Consider the following 15,771-nt stretch of genomic DNA (forward strand, 5'->3'; position numbering starts at 1 on the left):
GTAACATATTGTTAAATAACTCTCTGCATTCACAGTTTAAAGTAGTCTTCAATGTACTCACAATACATTTCCATGTCAAATGTACAGTAACCAGCCAAAGAGCTGCTTCTATGACTGTGTGTTTAAGTATCTCATCATTTTGACTTTCTATCATAGTTATGACTTTCTATCTCATAACTTTGACTTTCTATCTCATAATGTCGAGTATGGGGATATTTTTTATTATCAAGTCTAACTTAAAAAAATTTTTTAAACTTTTTTTAAATTTTTTGCTGACGGATTTGCGGGTCACATAAAATGACGTGGCGGGCCGGATTCGGCACGCGGGCCGGGAGTTTGAGACCCCTGCTCTAAATGTTCGTTACTGTCATGTTTGTGTCCCAGAGTCACATGACTTTGTGTTGTTGTGAACCATCATATCCGATTGATTCATCGCACGGGCATATATAATTGAAGATCCACTAAATATTTTAGTACATGCAAATGTTATTATATGCAAATCTATGGAGACCTATTAGGTTTTTATGGTGCGCTGAGAAGATTATTGCCCCCGGGTGTTTGGAACAGAAAATGTAAACGCCCTCACAAACTGGCCACGCTGAATTATTGACATTTATTTATGTGAAAATGCCAATGTCAGTTTAACCTTGTGATAGTCTCATTAGATTTGTACAGTTACAGACACGCGAATGCTGCAGCAGGCTGGTGTTTTCTTGGAGTCACAGTAGGAAGCCATAAGGAAGGAGAACTCCTCAGTCTGAATCATTATGAGGAGCACGTTGCGTCTTCAGTAATTTCGTGAGGGACCTTGCTGTTGCACTCAAATATGTTTGTGTTGTTCCTTCAAGGTCCGCTGCACCTCAAAAAAGGGACACACGCTCATTTGTTTTAATACATTTTTTTTATTGTCTTATTCGTGTTTAGGATTATACATCTGTGTGGAATATACTCTCCATCACACAGTTCAGCATCGTTTTGTTCACAGACATGCTGCTGTTGAATCTTAGGTGGTGTGATTGCATGCACAGTCAGTCTCGGTTGAGTTCTGAGTTCAGTCTAGCGCGTCAGTTGCATGTCTTGTGCAGTCAGTCGGCCATTCGGAGTGAATCAAGGTAAAAACTCACTTTCCCTTCTGACTGAACTCACCTTGGGGTGACTGCGGCTCAGAGGTAGAGCGAGTCGTCCTTCAATCAGAGGATCGGAAGACGTGTCTTCTGCTTTCCAAATACTCTAACTTTTGCTAACATGTGACCAAACACAGCTTCCCGGTCATCATGGCATTGTTATGTTACGTTTGAAGCACACCACCACCTTTTCTTACAGTATGGCTGAGAATAACATGGGAGCCAATAGCCGACCATGCGAGCAACATTTGAAAGCTGTGTATTCAGCCCACTCTGGCAAAAATAAATACCAGTGCTTGAATATCTGTCGTGAGCGTACAGCACAATGGAGAAATACAAATGCTGCAGACGTGGGTTGGGCCGTGACTCTGACACCTTGATCATTTGTTTCACTATGAAGCTGGCTCAACAAAGGAAATTAAACAGCTGTAGTCATCTGCAAATGAGTGCTCCAAACTTTTCAGAGCCGCCTTCCAAGTCTACTGGTGGTAATTGCTTGTTAATCAACACAATACACCACAGAAAGTCTATCTCTTTAGTTCCCAAAAACTAACTTAAGTGATGATTACACAGTAAGTACAGTGGCAGTATCCGCCCACTGTTTCAATATTTTGCAGAAGGTCCAAAGATGCACTGAGGCGCCATATGCTCTTCTCCGGCATGCAAGCAAAGAACAGCCGGTGGCTGGGAAACGGGGATTGGACTTGTGGGTCCACACGGCTGTGGCCTGTCTTGGTTCGATATGAGCTAACAAATCACATTCCCTAAAATGCCTGCGTTTCCTAATGCTCATGCTCATACATTTGGGGGTGTCCTAATTTGCTTTTCTTCCACCCCCAATGCTTTGACAAATGGAACAAATTAACTGTAACAAATTCTCCACCTGTTCCAGTAAAACCACGTTTATGTGAAAACTTGCGTGAACAGGCATAATTATAAAAAAGAACAGATGAGCTGCAATGTGCAGCGGTAGCTTGTGCACAGTGAAAATCTGAGCAAGATTCCCTGCTGAAGCGCCCTCGAGCAAGACACTGAATCCCACTAGATCTATGGCTGATCTTTAGCAGTTGACCCGGACCTCTGTCCCTCGTGCATCCCTTGCGTACCCACACCATCTCTGACAGATTCACTCCCTCTCTCTCTCTCTTTATCTCTCGTTTAAAGAATGCCTGTACAGTCACTAAGTTGCAGGTACTTCATAAACCTGCACCCAGGAAGGCCCTGTCTGGACCAGGACCAGTGCCAGCCACCAAAGCCATCATCTCACCCTGTGAACACTCTATTGTACCACGCATTTGTAAAAGACACTTTCACATGAAGTACCATGTCAGAGGGACCACAACTACTTAACACATATGGGATTTGAAACTACCCCACCACTTAGAAACGCATGCGGGCATAGAGACCTATACCACCACTGCACTGATCACCCAACAGAGAGTGTTTCTAACCACAACTCTTTCTCTACAAAACAGGTGTGACATGTCAATAGTGATTACTTTGGTGTCTCTACAATTGGAGTCCTTGATTAGGAGTTTGGTCTCCCCCAATCCCTCTGTTCATATCACCTGTCTGCCTGTGAAGTAACTGATAGAAGCTGGATTGAAGAGACACAAGATCAGAAACTTAAGAGAATCAAGGTAAGCTAAATCACATAACTCATTTCAACAAGCTTAAATAAAAGCACTTTTACTGTGGAAGGTTGAGTATTGCAATGCTCACATTTGTGTGTTTTTTTTGTTTGTAGAAATGAACTACAAATAATGAGTTCTGCCAAAGGAGGCTAGCAATTAGGCTTATTTAGACCACAACGTATTTTATATTTATTATTTTGGGAAAATATGCTTACTGCCAGGTCAGCTCCTTACTCTTTCTGTTTTTAGCCCCAGACATAAATACGCTGCATCACTGCGTATGAGGGTGAACTTAAATTCACTCCTCGCATTTCACTTAGAGGTAACTACACAGGAATAGCAAACGATATGGCCTTCTCACAAAAGTGCATGTATGTATTCTGGATGGTTGGATGGTGCGACAGCAATGACGTGATGAACGGGGCAGAGACAATTACATGAACCGGTTTTTTTTTTTAGTTGTACAATGAGCTCACTGTATATTCCGCTACAAAGAACTTCCTGCAGTGAATGAGTGAAGGATTTCTGACACTCAGTACTTCGAGACATCAGTATTTCAAATGCAATGCCAAGTGTACATTTTCCATATTTTGTGGCAGTCTCTTTTCCTTTGGCACAGCCAAGGAGTCCTTGCATGACATAATGATGTAGATCTTTCCAACAAGTGACTCAATATCCACTGACAGCTGGTGGCAGGCGTGCTTGCAGGTGTTCTGAGCTGTGTGAGCGGGGCAATTAACTTTCAGAATGTGATTGTTGGCACTGCTCAATAACTGGTAAACAGAGCGGCGTTTTCCAAAGCTGACATTATCTGCTGCATATGCTGTGATGTGTCTGACGTGGCATGTTTTTCCAGACAGTTCCATCATTTCATGTTTCATCACCGTCTTCATAAAAGTCAGGTAACTTGCGCTGCGCTCATTTAGACACGGAGGAAAATCTCACACACGCACTGGAAACATTTTCCCCGTTTTGTTTGTTTGAGACACCGGCGCCAACTGAGAAATACACATCATCCAAAATATCCTGCAGTCTTTGGTCCTTGAACATTTATTGTAATCATCTCAGCTTTCGTTGCTCCCAAGTGCATCTTCTTCACAACATTTGAGTCATGAAACAAAGCTGCGTTTAACTTAACAAGACAGTCCTTGTTTAACCATATAGGTACACATGCAGGGCTTAGCATATGCTTGCATCTACAGCTATCACACTTACCTCCATGGCCAATTGAGAATGCCCGACGGAATAAAGTACTGAAGGCTTTCGTTGAGTCAGCTGAAGGGCTTTCACCAAGTCTTTCTTGCTTCTCATTGTTTGTTGTAGCTGCACAGTCTTTTCTTTTCTGTATGTTAATCTATATTTGCACAAGCCAAAACAACCGAACAACACCAGACATTCGCAGGAATTGGCGCATTTACGCTATACACAACTGATGTGCATACGGGGGCCTGTGATTGGATGACAGATGGTCTCCACTGTGACATGATCAGCACACAATCTCCTACTGCTGCTGTATCAGATCTAGGATCTGTAGGAGTGCCCGCTGCTGATCAGGGTAGAGTAAAATTTGGGGCAGGCTGTTATCATACACTGTTAGTAGCTATACCTAACTTAATTTGTAATCCACGTAACCGTGGGCCAGGACAAGTGACGCAGCATGAAAAACGACAAGTTCTGCATAAGGAGGAAGACTGTGTGGATGGGTGGGTGTGAAAACACCGGAGCAAACCAGGAGACTGCTGTTTATGTCTTGAGTAAAAATATAATAACGGTATTTGGCACATAACGCCACTTCCGTAGCTATTTAAACCCAAACCACAATATTCTCCTAAACTTAACCAAGTAGGTTTGTTCCCTAAACACTGCAGGGGCTTGTGCAAGGGGAACTGATCACTTGTGTTGCTAGACATTAGGAAAACACACGAAAAAACCCAAATAACTGTCTTATCATATATATATTAAGATATCATACCGTACGTTGATACGGGACAAGGGAGGTCATGTATAGGACAAACCAACTTAGCCCAATGTAGGGGATGTGCGGCTGATCCGGCATTCATTTGTTTCTGGCCACCTAATGATTATCCGTTTGGCTCTGTTTTGGCCTCTAAACATTTCTAAGACGAATGTGTTTTTTCTTGCTCGTGTCCCCACTATGTTCTCGAGATGGAAAAAGTATTAATCCTGTTGCGTGCAGTTTAATCTAATCTCAAGTTAAGTACCTCAAAATTGTCTGAACTTGAGCAAATATACTTCTTTACTTTCCCAAACAGCGATCAAAGATGACAGCCAAATAACACTGTAGCATCAATGAAAACATTTAGTAAAAAGATAATAATCACCAGTTATAAAGCATCTGCATAAGCACCTTTCTGAATGAATCACCTTAACGTTTTATTTATATTTTGTTTTTGATGACCACAGCTCTTTTAAAGTGCACACACTTGAATTACTACATTGCACTCCGCACATTGCCAAATGCAATTAAGAATAAGTCTTTATATTATTGGTAAACATGAAAATAAATATGATGGGTAAAAAATAAACTGGCAGAATTGTTCACTGCCCCGTCAGTCACAGTGATGGATTGTGATTAATTACACTGCAACCCCCGGCTGGGGCATCACTCTGACAGACTGAAACGTGGTTCTCCACTCTGATAGCTGGCTGAGCCGAGCTGCAGACGAGGGAAGAAAAGAAATGGCACCTCGGCAGCCAAGCCCTCCCCGTAGTTCCTCCACCATGCATTTCCCAAGTGCGCCGCGGCAGCTGGGCACAGTAACACAGAAAACAGCAGGTTTTAAGACACAAGGTGGCAAATCGGCAAAGTATCCCTTTAATACTCAGCAAATCCAGTCTGAAACCCAATCATTTCTTATACACCACAGTGATGATGAGACGGGCCTTGTCATCATAAAAAGCCATTCAGTGAAAGGCTGAAAGCACTGCAGTGAATGGGGGGAGTTACAGTAATGGTCCCCGAGAGGCTTAGATGGTGCTCTTTCAGAAGATCAACTGGCATCTTGGAGAAGCATGTGCACACTTGAGACTTGATGTGATATGGAGACAGTATATAGAAATGTGACCTGTGCCATAAAGAGCTCTGAGGCACTGCACGTGTTATACCACCAGTCCTCTGAAGGAACAGACCTCTCACTTCCCCCCAGAATGCCAGTGAGCTGAATGTTAACTGTAGTCCTCAGACCATGCAGTCCTCAAGGGAGTTTTTCCACCCATGAAAGAGGGCATACAAACATGGAGAAGATGTCAGAATGTGGAGGAGGCTGGTGCTGCTTTGTTTCTCCCTGTGGGCCGGGATGGGACATCTCTGTGTATTAATGAGCATCATCGCATACAATTTGGGATTTATATCCTGGGAGCTCAAAGTTTTTTTTTCTCACTTTGCAGAAGGAATTGGGGCAGTGTGTGTATGTGTGGGGAGGGAGAGAAAGAGAGAGAGAGAGAGGGGGGAGGGAGAGAGCAGATGGAAACATTGGAACTCAAGGCAACTCCGGGTGCAGCAGCAGTGTTTCCTTTCATGGATTGAAGGGAGGAAATCCTCTTCTTCGGCGTCGCCTGCAATGCAAATGGAGCCGACCGGGACAGAATAAGGCTGCGTTAACACACTCATCTGTAACAAACACCTGACTTTGCGAACGGGAAGCTTTATTATTTAAAAACAACATTTTTTTGCCCGAGGTGCCAGGCATCACCACTGATAATTTCCCAGCGCCCTCCACAAAGGCTCATACAGGTGACAAGTGTGTCCAACTTCACCGCATCGCCCGCGTCGTCGACGCGCTCAGAGAGTGCTTTCTCCGGCGGCAGCGCGCGCTGCGTGAGACCCGTCGCTCTTGTTTTGACGTGACATTTTGAGCTGGAGCTGCAGTGCACATGTGGCGACGTATGACGCATCTGCGCCTTCAGCTATTTGGTTAAAAAAAGAAAAAAAGAAAAAGCCGGCGTCGGACGCTGGAGTGTTGAGTTGTCGGGCAAGTTGCTGATTGGTACGTTCGTCATGTCTAACTTGCGCGTCTCTCTGTAGAGTCGCACGGAGCTGCGGTCGGGGCAGAAGTTGCTTGGGAATAATAACAGTGCGAAGAGGTTGATGTGAGCGGCTGAATTCACTACAAGCATCATCAGCGTCTCTGTGTGCGGATCAGGACTGCGGGGGGGACAGTTTTTTTTTTTTTTTTGCAGAAGCCTGCCAGTGAATTTCAGCTCCTGAGACCACAGCTGCGTAAACTTGGCCAGATCTGGTGACATTGTACCCTCTCTGTGTGTATGTGCGTGCGTCCATGGGCGCATGTGTGTGTGTGCGTGCGTGCGCTGAGCAGCCTGGATGGATATGCGGCTCACCGAGGGAATTTGAAAAGCAAGGGGGGATTACTATCAGTCCCTCTCCTTTTATAACCTCAAAATGGATGCCGACGACAGCCTGTGGAAACGCCAGTGGATTAGCCACTCTTCCGCCGATCTGATTGACATCTGAGCGGCACGAGCGTTCAAAGTTTGGATCATCTGTAAAAGAAAACAAGAAAGGCTCAAGGTGTAGGATGCAGTCTGGAGTGAAGACGCTCTCCGCAGGTGGAGGTGCGTCACTCTGCTGCCTGCTGCTCCTCTGGCTCATCTACTCCCATCTGCTCAGAGAGGGTAAGGACACTTCTAGTTGTCGTTTTCTTTTTTACTTTGTCAGCACCACCATTGTCTCTGAGGGCTACTTATTTGGGATGCAGCTGCACATGGTGTGGTCGGATCCTGTGCTGCTTAGAATAAATCCCCATGATGTCTAATGTGTCTGTGCTCATCGCCAGTCAATTTATGGTGGCCTTGTGGTATTTATGTAATCTGATTGAATACAATAATGTTCCTTTAGTGAATGGATGGTACTCAGCAGCAGGCCTGTGGTGACATTATTGAACTATTCTTTATTGGTATATTACTTGTAATATAGGGCAGTGGCCATATTCTCACAATAATATAATGTAGAACCTTGTTGTTGAACTAACCCTGTGGTTTTCCTGATTCTGATGCAGCTCTTTGCTACCCTGTGTGATGATGATTTAGTGCAGCCATAATTGAGCTTCAGGTGACACAACACAGTTTGATTGCTATAATTCCCAGTGCAGACAGGAGGAGGCCCGACTCCTGCCTTCAAAGCTTTTATATTTTCACTCGGGTTAAGGCGATACCCATCCGCTTACCTCTTGAATAATACATCTGCTGGTGCAATTACACCTCCACCCTGATACAGAAAGCAAAAGGATGTTTCCCTGCACTTCATTTGGCTGCTGTCCACAACTAAACATTTCGGATTCCGGTGGCGTCAACGACCCACCCGAGAACTGGCTTAAAGCATTGGAACTTGTTGGGAGATGTCGAACACTAAGTTTGCAGATTAGATCTTTTAATCAAGCATTGGCCAGCAGCATAATTACTGCTGTGGAGGAGGGATAGTGCCGACATCAATGTCTTTGGCAGCTTGCCGGGAACAAAAGTAGACACTGATGTGAAAAATGAACTGTCTGTGCTCTGAAATGTGCTCCCTTTGCCTCTAATTTGCAGTGTTTTCTTCCAAAGTGCTGCTCTCACCAGCCTCTTATTGCCGCCCATGAACCGTCTCAAGTCTCCGCAAATTATCTGAGGCGTTAACAGCAACCCTCCTCTAAAGCCATTTATTATTGACTCAATTTCATCCGAAAAATAATCGCATTAGAGTGTTATTGCACAAAATTGTTCAATCAATCTCTGGTGAACTTTACTACCCATGATATTCCTCGAGTAAATCGATTTCTGCTGGATTTGGCCAAGTTAAAACCTCTGGATATGATTTGAGCTTTGACATTCTCTGTGTGTCGCTCACTCCTTCCAGCCCTGAGCTGAATTTCAGCAATGAAGCATGCAGTATTATTTAATCCGTACTTGTCATCTTCAATTCCTCATAAAATCCCCCCTTTGAAACTGGCAGCTGTGACCAGTCAGGGCAGTTACTGCCTTTTTTCATCAGCTACTTTACAGTATACATTTAATTGTTTATGACCGCCTACCACTGATGGAATCAAACCACTCATCACTTTCATGACCAGCTATTCAAACTTCCACCTCCATGGCCCCTGTTGGAAGCAGCAACATGTGCGGTTGAACTCGTGGCCAGAGAGGTAAAGCCTTGTGGTGGTGGGAGGCTGCATCACCTTCACCCTCTCTGTACCTCATCTGTCATGGCGGCCAGGACAGGAAATCAAAGAGCAGCAGCCCTGTAAGCGCACGCCATTGGGCCAGGGCCCGCCATGATGAATGGCCTGTCAGCCGCGCTCAACGTTGCCAGTTTATTCGACGATAAATTTGGAAATGTCTGGATTTCCTCGCTGGACCACATTCCGGATCAGTGGTGCAGTCGGAGAGCGGTGGCAACTCCTGCTTGCTTTATCAACCACATTGCTCTGGGTTGTGTGTGTGTGTGTGTGAAGAGGCGGGGATGGAGCATTTTTATCCACATTTGTAAGTTGGAGGTGGACAGACAGTTGGCCTTTGCTCTAACTCAGCTCAAGGAACTCAAATGCCAAGAATAAATTTCAACTTCAAGTGGGAACATCTGATCTGATGGAATGAGGCCATTTTGCATCTTAGAAGTGGCATTCCTCAAGATCTTTGAGCATCTACGAGGCTATTAAGCACTCATTGTTACAGTGTACATGCACTGCACTTTCCAAAGATCACCTGTCAATCAAACGGTTTGTTAAGATGTATAACATCTTGTTTTTAATCCTGATTTCTTTTTGGATGTTTCAAGCTTTTTAAAGCTCCTAATATGAAAAAAAATATCAACACTGGATCACATGACTGTGTGAGACAGTTTATGAAAAGTAGCTCTCATGCTACATAGCACGTTATCTGTGTTCAAATAACCTAGACATTTTCAACATCACTTCATGTTCAGCTAAAGGTGTCATTAATATAACACAATACGTTGGATGACTCATCTAGAGATCCTAAACTTGGTGTCATATAAGTGCAACCGTCAGCAATGTTAGTTTTTACAGCACATGTTGTGTATTATGATTAACGTGTCACTTTGATTTGGTTATGAATAATTCATGTGAGAAGCAGACATTTCCAACAATCTGTCCAGTCTTCCTGCTCTGCGGTACAAACTGTCGACAGGACTGACGGATGATTTTATGAGGTACGTCCACAGGCGGTGTCACAAAACTTTAGCATGAGTCACTGTGGCTTCAAAATCAGTACAAAGCTCCGTTGATGATGGCGGTCCACTCTTTTTTTGCGTTGTGGACTCTGTCATGTGTCTCTGATGTCTCCTGTTCAAATGCCATTCATAAACCAGACTGATTTCATCCTGGTAAAGTATTTCAGAAGCTATCAGGTTTACTTTTTTTTAACAAATCAGTGCTTGCGTGGGAGACAGCCAGTCCTCACCAGAATGATGAATTTCAAATTCTTTGGGTGCATGAACTCAGGGAGCAGGGCCTATCCATCCAAGCATTCAACTAATCAGAGTAGCAAAGAATTACCCACTTTTTTGAAGTGAAAAGGATGATTTCCATTCCATTCTTCAAGGAGGCATAAAGCAAAAAGTGACCCGCTTTGATTGACCTTGGCTGTAAATACGCAGCAAATCATCGAAGTCTGTTCTATAGGTGGCAGAGCTGTAAAAGTACGAGCATCTTTATGGAACAAAATGAAAATATTTTTTACAGCTAACTCAATTTGGCAGCACACAAAGCTCATATTTCATAGCTCCCTGATTATGAATTCATTCTAGCCTTCAGCTTTGACCTCCCTTGTGGTTGAGTGTAGTGAACCGCTCTGTTTTTCTGCATTGTTATTTTCTCTGCGGAAAGCTCTGGGCTTGAAACCGCTCCATCATTTGGCAGAGTGGTGTAAATGATTTGAGTTATGTTCCTTCAGTCTTGTGTCCTGATCTATTTTCCGGCTGATGCCGTGAACGTATTTACCGAGAGGGCTGTGCTTGAATGTTAAAGCCACGGTTCAAGCAATCGCGTATTACTGTACCCTATGTGGTCTCAATAGGGGTCTTCTGACGCTCACCCTTTTCTCTGGCCTTGCATTAAAGAAGGAGGGCATCCTAGAGGGCTATGCAATTCGAAAGTGAGTCACTGTGGCATTAGCGTTCTCTCTGCATCACATTCAGCTGAGCTACTGTTTGCTTTTGCAAGCCATATTGTACATTCACTCTTTACGCCTCAAGCCTGTATTCATCCACGACCAATTGTCTGAGTGTACTCTCCATTGCAGTGTCTCTGCAGCCCAGACTGTGCTGCATCGCTGCAACAGAAATCTATCAGAAAGCCACCTCCGTCATGTGCACCCGTCCAAGGCATGTCGCAGACCAGGCCTTGCACTGGGTGTATGTAAGGGGAATATTTTCTATTTTAAAGCAGCCCTCGGCAATGTCGCACAATGGCAGCGCTGAGTGTTAGAGAGTGGTAACTGTTTGAGAACGAAATTGAGCTGCAAGGACCTGGATGTCCAAGGAGAGCGACGTTAGCAAACTAAACAGCACGCTTCTGCTCTCCAGTGAGAGAGGACACAATCTGACGCTGTTGAGTCCGGCTTTCCTCCCGAGGGAGCGCCATCCTACTGCCGCTACGAGAAGTTTCAATTTGTGGAGTAGCGCACACACTCTCCAGCTGCATTGTCATCAGGAAGTGAGAGTCGCTCCTCAGAACAATGAATGGTGGACTGACTGTGGGCCAACTCCGTGCTTATTTTACTGCTTGCAGCTAAATGAGCCTCATCCTGCAGCAGCATAGCATACCACTCTTCTCCAGGAGTCACCCTGGCTGCTCCCACTCTTCCCTTTGCCATCGTTCCTGATTCATTCCTGTCAGCTTTCAGATTAAATTGCATACCATTACAGGTCCTCCGACTTCAGCAGAGAGTTGTTCACTTGCATAAATATTGATCGGACTGCTGTACAGTATTCAAATATCATGTGAAATTGAGCAGCGGTATTCCCCTTAAACCAAGCACATTGATATAAAGCGCGTGTTTCGGTTTTTGGCTAATGTGACACTGTGAATAACATTATGACGTACATGAACTAATGTACGTCATAGGCGAGGCGGAAATACTTCTCCAATTAATCGATTGGTTGATTGTCAAGAAATAAATATCGAATCATTTTTAAGCAAAGAATCCAAACAATGAACCTCATGTAAGAACACTCTGATGTTCTTATTTGGGCGGAATCGACAACAACATTAGTCGGTCGACAGAAATATAATATAACAATGTAAAAATGATAAAGTCAACAGTCTTGGCTTGGAACCCAATCCCAACCTTTATTTCGGTCTCCACTCCACACCCACCTGTAAAGTTTCGTGAATGCATCTTGCACTGTTGTGACTTCGTCAAAATCTGTCCACAGACAGAAATATAAGCACCTGGCAAAGTACTTCTCTGGTAGTTCCTGCTACAGTAGGTCCCTCCAGGACAAGACCATGCCATGCCATGCCATGATGACTCACACACTGACTCACAAGGTGAAAACAAGGTGATATAGTTGCAACCCAAATTCTCAACTCAAATCTCTTTTTTTTCTGTGAGGTTTATTTATAAGAGTGTTCCAGATCAGTTTCTGCAAACCTCTTACCTGCACAAATGTCTTAATTGCTTAATTCTTCATACATCGGGAAGCATTCACATCCTGGTGAATAGAATGTTCATTTCATATTTCTTTTTCTTCTTCTCCAGCATGTAAATTCATTCAGATTAAGGCTTTGCAATGTTTGAATCAAACAAGTGTTATCCATCCTGCGGAGAACGGACGACTATCTTTACACAACTGAAAGCAATTTCTTGGTAGCTGAGAGAAAAATCTAAATAAGAGAAAACTGGCGAACACCACACATTCTCATAAATCACTTGTTCCACTTCAAGCAAATCTGTGTGTACGAGTGGTTCCTGCATGAGGCCCGTGGTCGGGTTTCAGCTTGTCAAATGTGAGGACTTACTGCTCTCCCCCCTTAACCACACACAGGCGGAGGGTCATCGATTAATCGTTACGGATTTTTTGTCTCATTTCAACTCCTCCTGTCCACATCTGGAAGTGTCTTTGAGCAACTCACTGAATACCGAATTGCCCGTTGTATGGCCTCATCACCACCGGCGTTATGCGAGTGCCTCTGAAGAAGAGGCTTTGTAACGCGCTTTGTTCTGCTCAGGTCGGAAAGCGCGAGATGAGCAGTCCATTTGAGTTGGTCAATTCATCCATAACAAAATGATGAAAAATGATTTGCATCTATGAATATAAGACTTTAAAGAGGAAAAGCCTAAATCTGAGCAGTATGAGGTTGCTGTATATGGACTTATGATTTTTGGTGGTATGGGGGTTGAGTCAGTTCTCATTACATTTCAAAATGTGAAAACAGCAGCCACCACAAAATCTATTTGAACTGATTACCTGCACCGTTAATATGTATTACATCTCACACAATTCTTAAAATCTTCCATAAAAGATCAGCTGAATTCACATCTGATTTGATGGACGTTGATATGACTGGCATGCTCTCTATGTCCCATTTTCATCCTTGAGATCGGCACTTCTCTCACGAAAGGAGCATACAGTGGGATGGTTGTAATCACTCAGACTTTATTGGATGCCAGGGTAGTGTTTAGATTCTGATTGACTCTCAGGGAAAGAAACGGGTTTGTTTCAATGCCAGGACGTTTAAGCCAAGCCCACACTGACTGGCTCCACACTATGGCTGTGTCTTTACGGCGAATAATTCCAACGACAATACATATTGTCATGAACAATTAACTGAACTAGCTTTACATGAAGTGGGATTTGTAATAAACATGGTTTGAATCTGTCATTTGCAGAGGCGCCCAATAAAACATTGTAAAACCTCGCTTCCATCTTAAGCAGCCCGCGAGTAATTACAATCTATAAAGGGAGATTGTTTTAACATGGAAATGGAATCCTTGTCATCGTTCGTTCATTGCAGCCTGTCATATCACTTTATGGCAAATCCCCTGAGGAGAAGCAGAGCCTTTCTCACTGCTCCCAATCTGGATTCAGTTGAATATGCGAGCAGTGCGGGTGCTGTGTCTGATGTGTTGGTCTGTTTAATCTGATAAAAGTATATTTTATCAGTCAGGACTAACTACTGGTGCATCTGTACAGTCTTAATTAAAGACACAAACAAGAAAAAAAAGAAGATAAGCCAGAACAAAGTGAACGTTTTATTGATCCGTCTAAATAAGGAACGGTCTGCGATGTTGACAGGAAAGATAATTAGTAGTTTTATACTAGCCAGCCAGTGTAATGCATCCAGAGTTTAATAACCTCGTCATGCCCACCAGTTCTCAGCCCAACGATGACGCACATTGAAACAGGGGAACATTGTGAAAGCGAGCGTGGACTCCTGGCAGCCTATTTCAGCCAGAGCTACTGAGATATGTGTGCTCCTGGTTTGTGTCTGATCAAAGCGCCGACATGTAGAGCACATACTCGCGTCTTTGCTCTGAGCTGTTTGTGTGTGTGTGTGTTTCAACCCCTGTGCGTTCGCGCTGCCGCTCTGCACTTGTATGTTGTTGTGATTCAGTGATAAGGTCATCAGGCTGCCAGTCAGCGCTGAGAGACGGCCTCTGTGCTCCGTGTCGGCTTCCTGTGGCCCTCTAGATGTCTGACAGGATCCTCGCCGCCGTATGTGCATTTCATCATGTGAAATAGACACGAGGACAAGCGTCTTCACGCCGCTGAGTGACAGAAACCCCCTGTCACATGAATTAACTCGTGTATGATGGAGCGCCGGCCGTGGCTGAGGGGCCCATTACAAAGCCCCCCCCCCCCTACCTTTCCACCCCTCCTTCTTACTATTCACCTCCTTCAGGCCTTTTTTGCATGAAGCCCATTCATCTGTTCAGCGCTGAAATATCTGATGGCACCTCTGTCCCACAAGCACCCCACTGACCATACAGGGACTCGCCTCGGCGGAAAAGAGAGCGGCTAGCGGTGGAGCTGGAGGGAAAGCTTGTGGAGCGCTGCAAAAATGAAAACGGTTCATCCTCTGAAGAACGTCAAGGTGTCATTTCACGGCAGTATGATCTCTTGATTCGATCGAGCTCTTGTGTGCAAATGGAAAATTTGACCCGATTTGCGGTGCTCGGAGAAAGGTCACCGGGTTCGCCAACAACATTAGGATGCCTCCTCTGGGGATCGTGAGGTTAAGGCTAACTCCGTTTTGTTACGGGCCAAAGTGTTGCCCAATGTTGACACTAAAGGAAAGGTCACGGGATTACAAAAATGAGCGAGATCCATTCTCTCCATTCTCTCCATTCTCTCCATTCTCTCCGCGGCCAGGGGACAGTTTGACCTTCTGATGTTGCTAAATGAAAGGTCACACGGACACCATAATCAAACAAAACCGCATTCGTCATTTGGAATATTTCCAAGATGTCTTGCTCTGAAACTGGCAGCTTCTGAAACCTCCCAGAGCACCGCCGAGGCAATTTTATGAGTCATTTGTGTTGATCAACAACCCCTTCAACCTTTGCCATTGTTAGTCATTTCATTCTATGCAGCAGTTAGCGTCTCACTTAATGAGCCTTTGAGGGTGTTGGGGAGCGACTAGGAGCAGCAGTGTAAAGGAGTGATGGTTGGTGAATGCCAGGGATTGACCTTACAAGAACTGCAGCACAGACTCTTCTCTAATCTACCCTCGCTGAGCTGATTTTATTTCCGTATCTGCCTGAATGCCTTCCACTGGCAGCTGTCTATTCGAAGAGAAGGAAGAACATATTTTACATTTTTCCAGATCATTACAAAGGTGAAGCAAGTTTCCCTCACTTTTTCTAAGATTTACCTTTTTTAAGAAATGTGCTGTGAGTCGATGCACTCTCACGTTAATATTTTTCAGCAGGTTATTGACTTGCTTTTTTAATATCATTTAATATCATTTGAGGCTGCAATAAACCTTCCTCTGCTTTGAAATGGCAAAGGTGCAACCTAAAATGTGTCATCTACA

The 15,771-nt window shown here is 44.2% G+C and overlaps 1 protein-coding gene across 1 annotated transcript in view; it reads left to right on the plus strand.

Annotated features, from left to right (window-relative positions):
- Positions 1 to 7,314: 7,314 nt before the first annotated feature.
- The window catches only part of tafa5l (TAFA chemokine like family member 5, like), a gene marked incomplete at its 5' end in the record, with an annotated part of 32,967 nt that continues 24,510 nt past the window's right edge, over positions 7,315 to 15,771 (plus strand). Inside the window, one exon of the mRNA XM_079273161.1 lies at positions 7,315 to 7,411. Within this exon, the coding sequence (XP_079129287.1) occupies positions 7,315 to 7,411 (97 nt within the window). The remainder of the gene's footprint in view (positions 7,412 to 15,771) is intronic.

This window comes from Melanostigma gelatinosum (assembly GCF_949748355.1).
Source record: "Melanostigma gelatinosum genome assembly, chromosome: 8".
NCBI lineage: Eukaryota > Metazoa > Chordata > Actinopteri > Perciformes > Zoarcidae > Melanostigma > Melanostigma gelatinosum.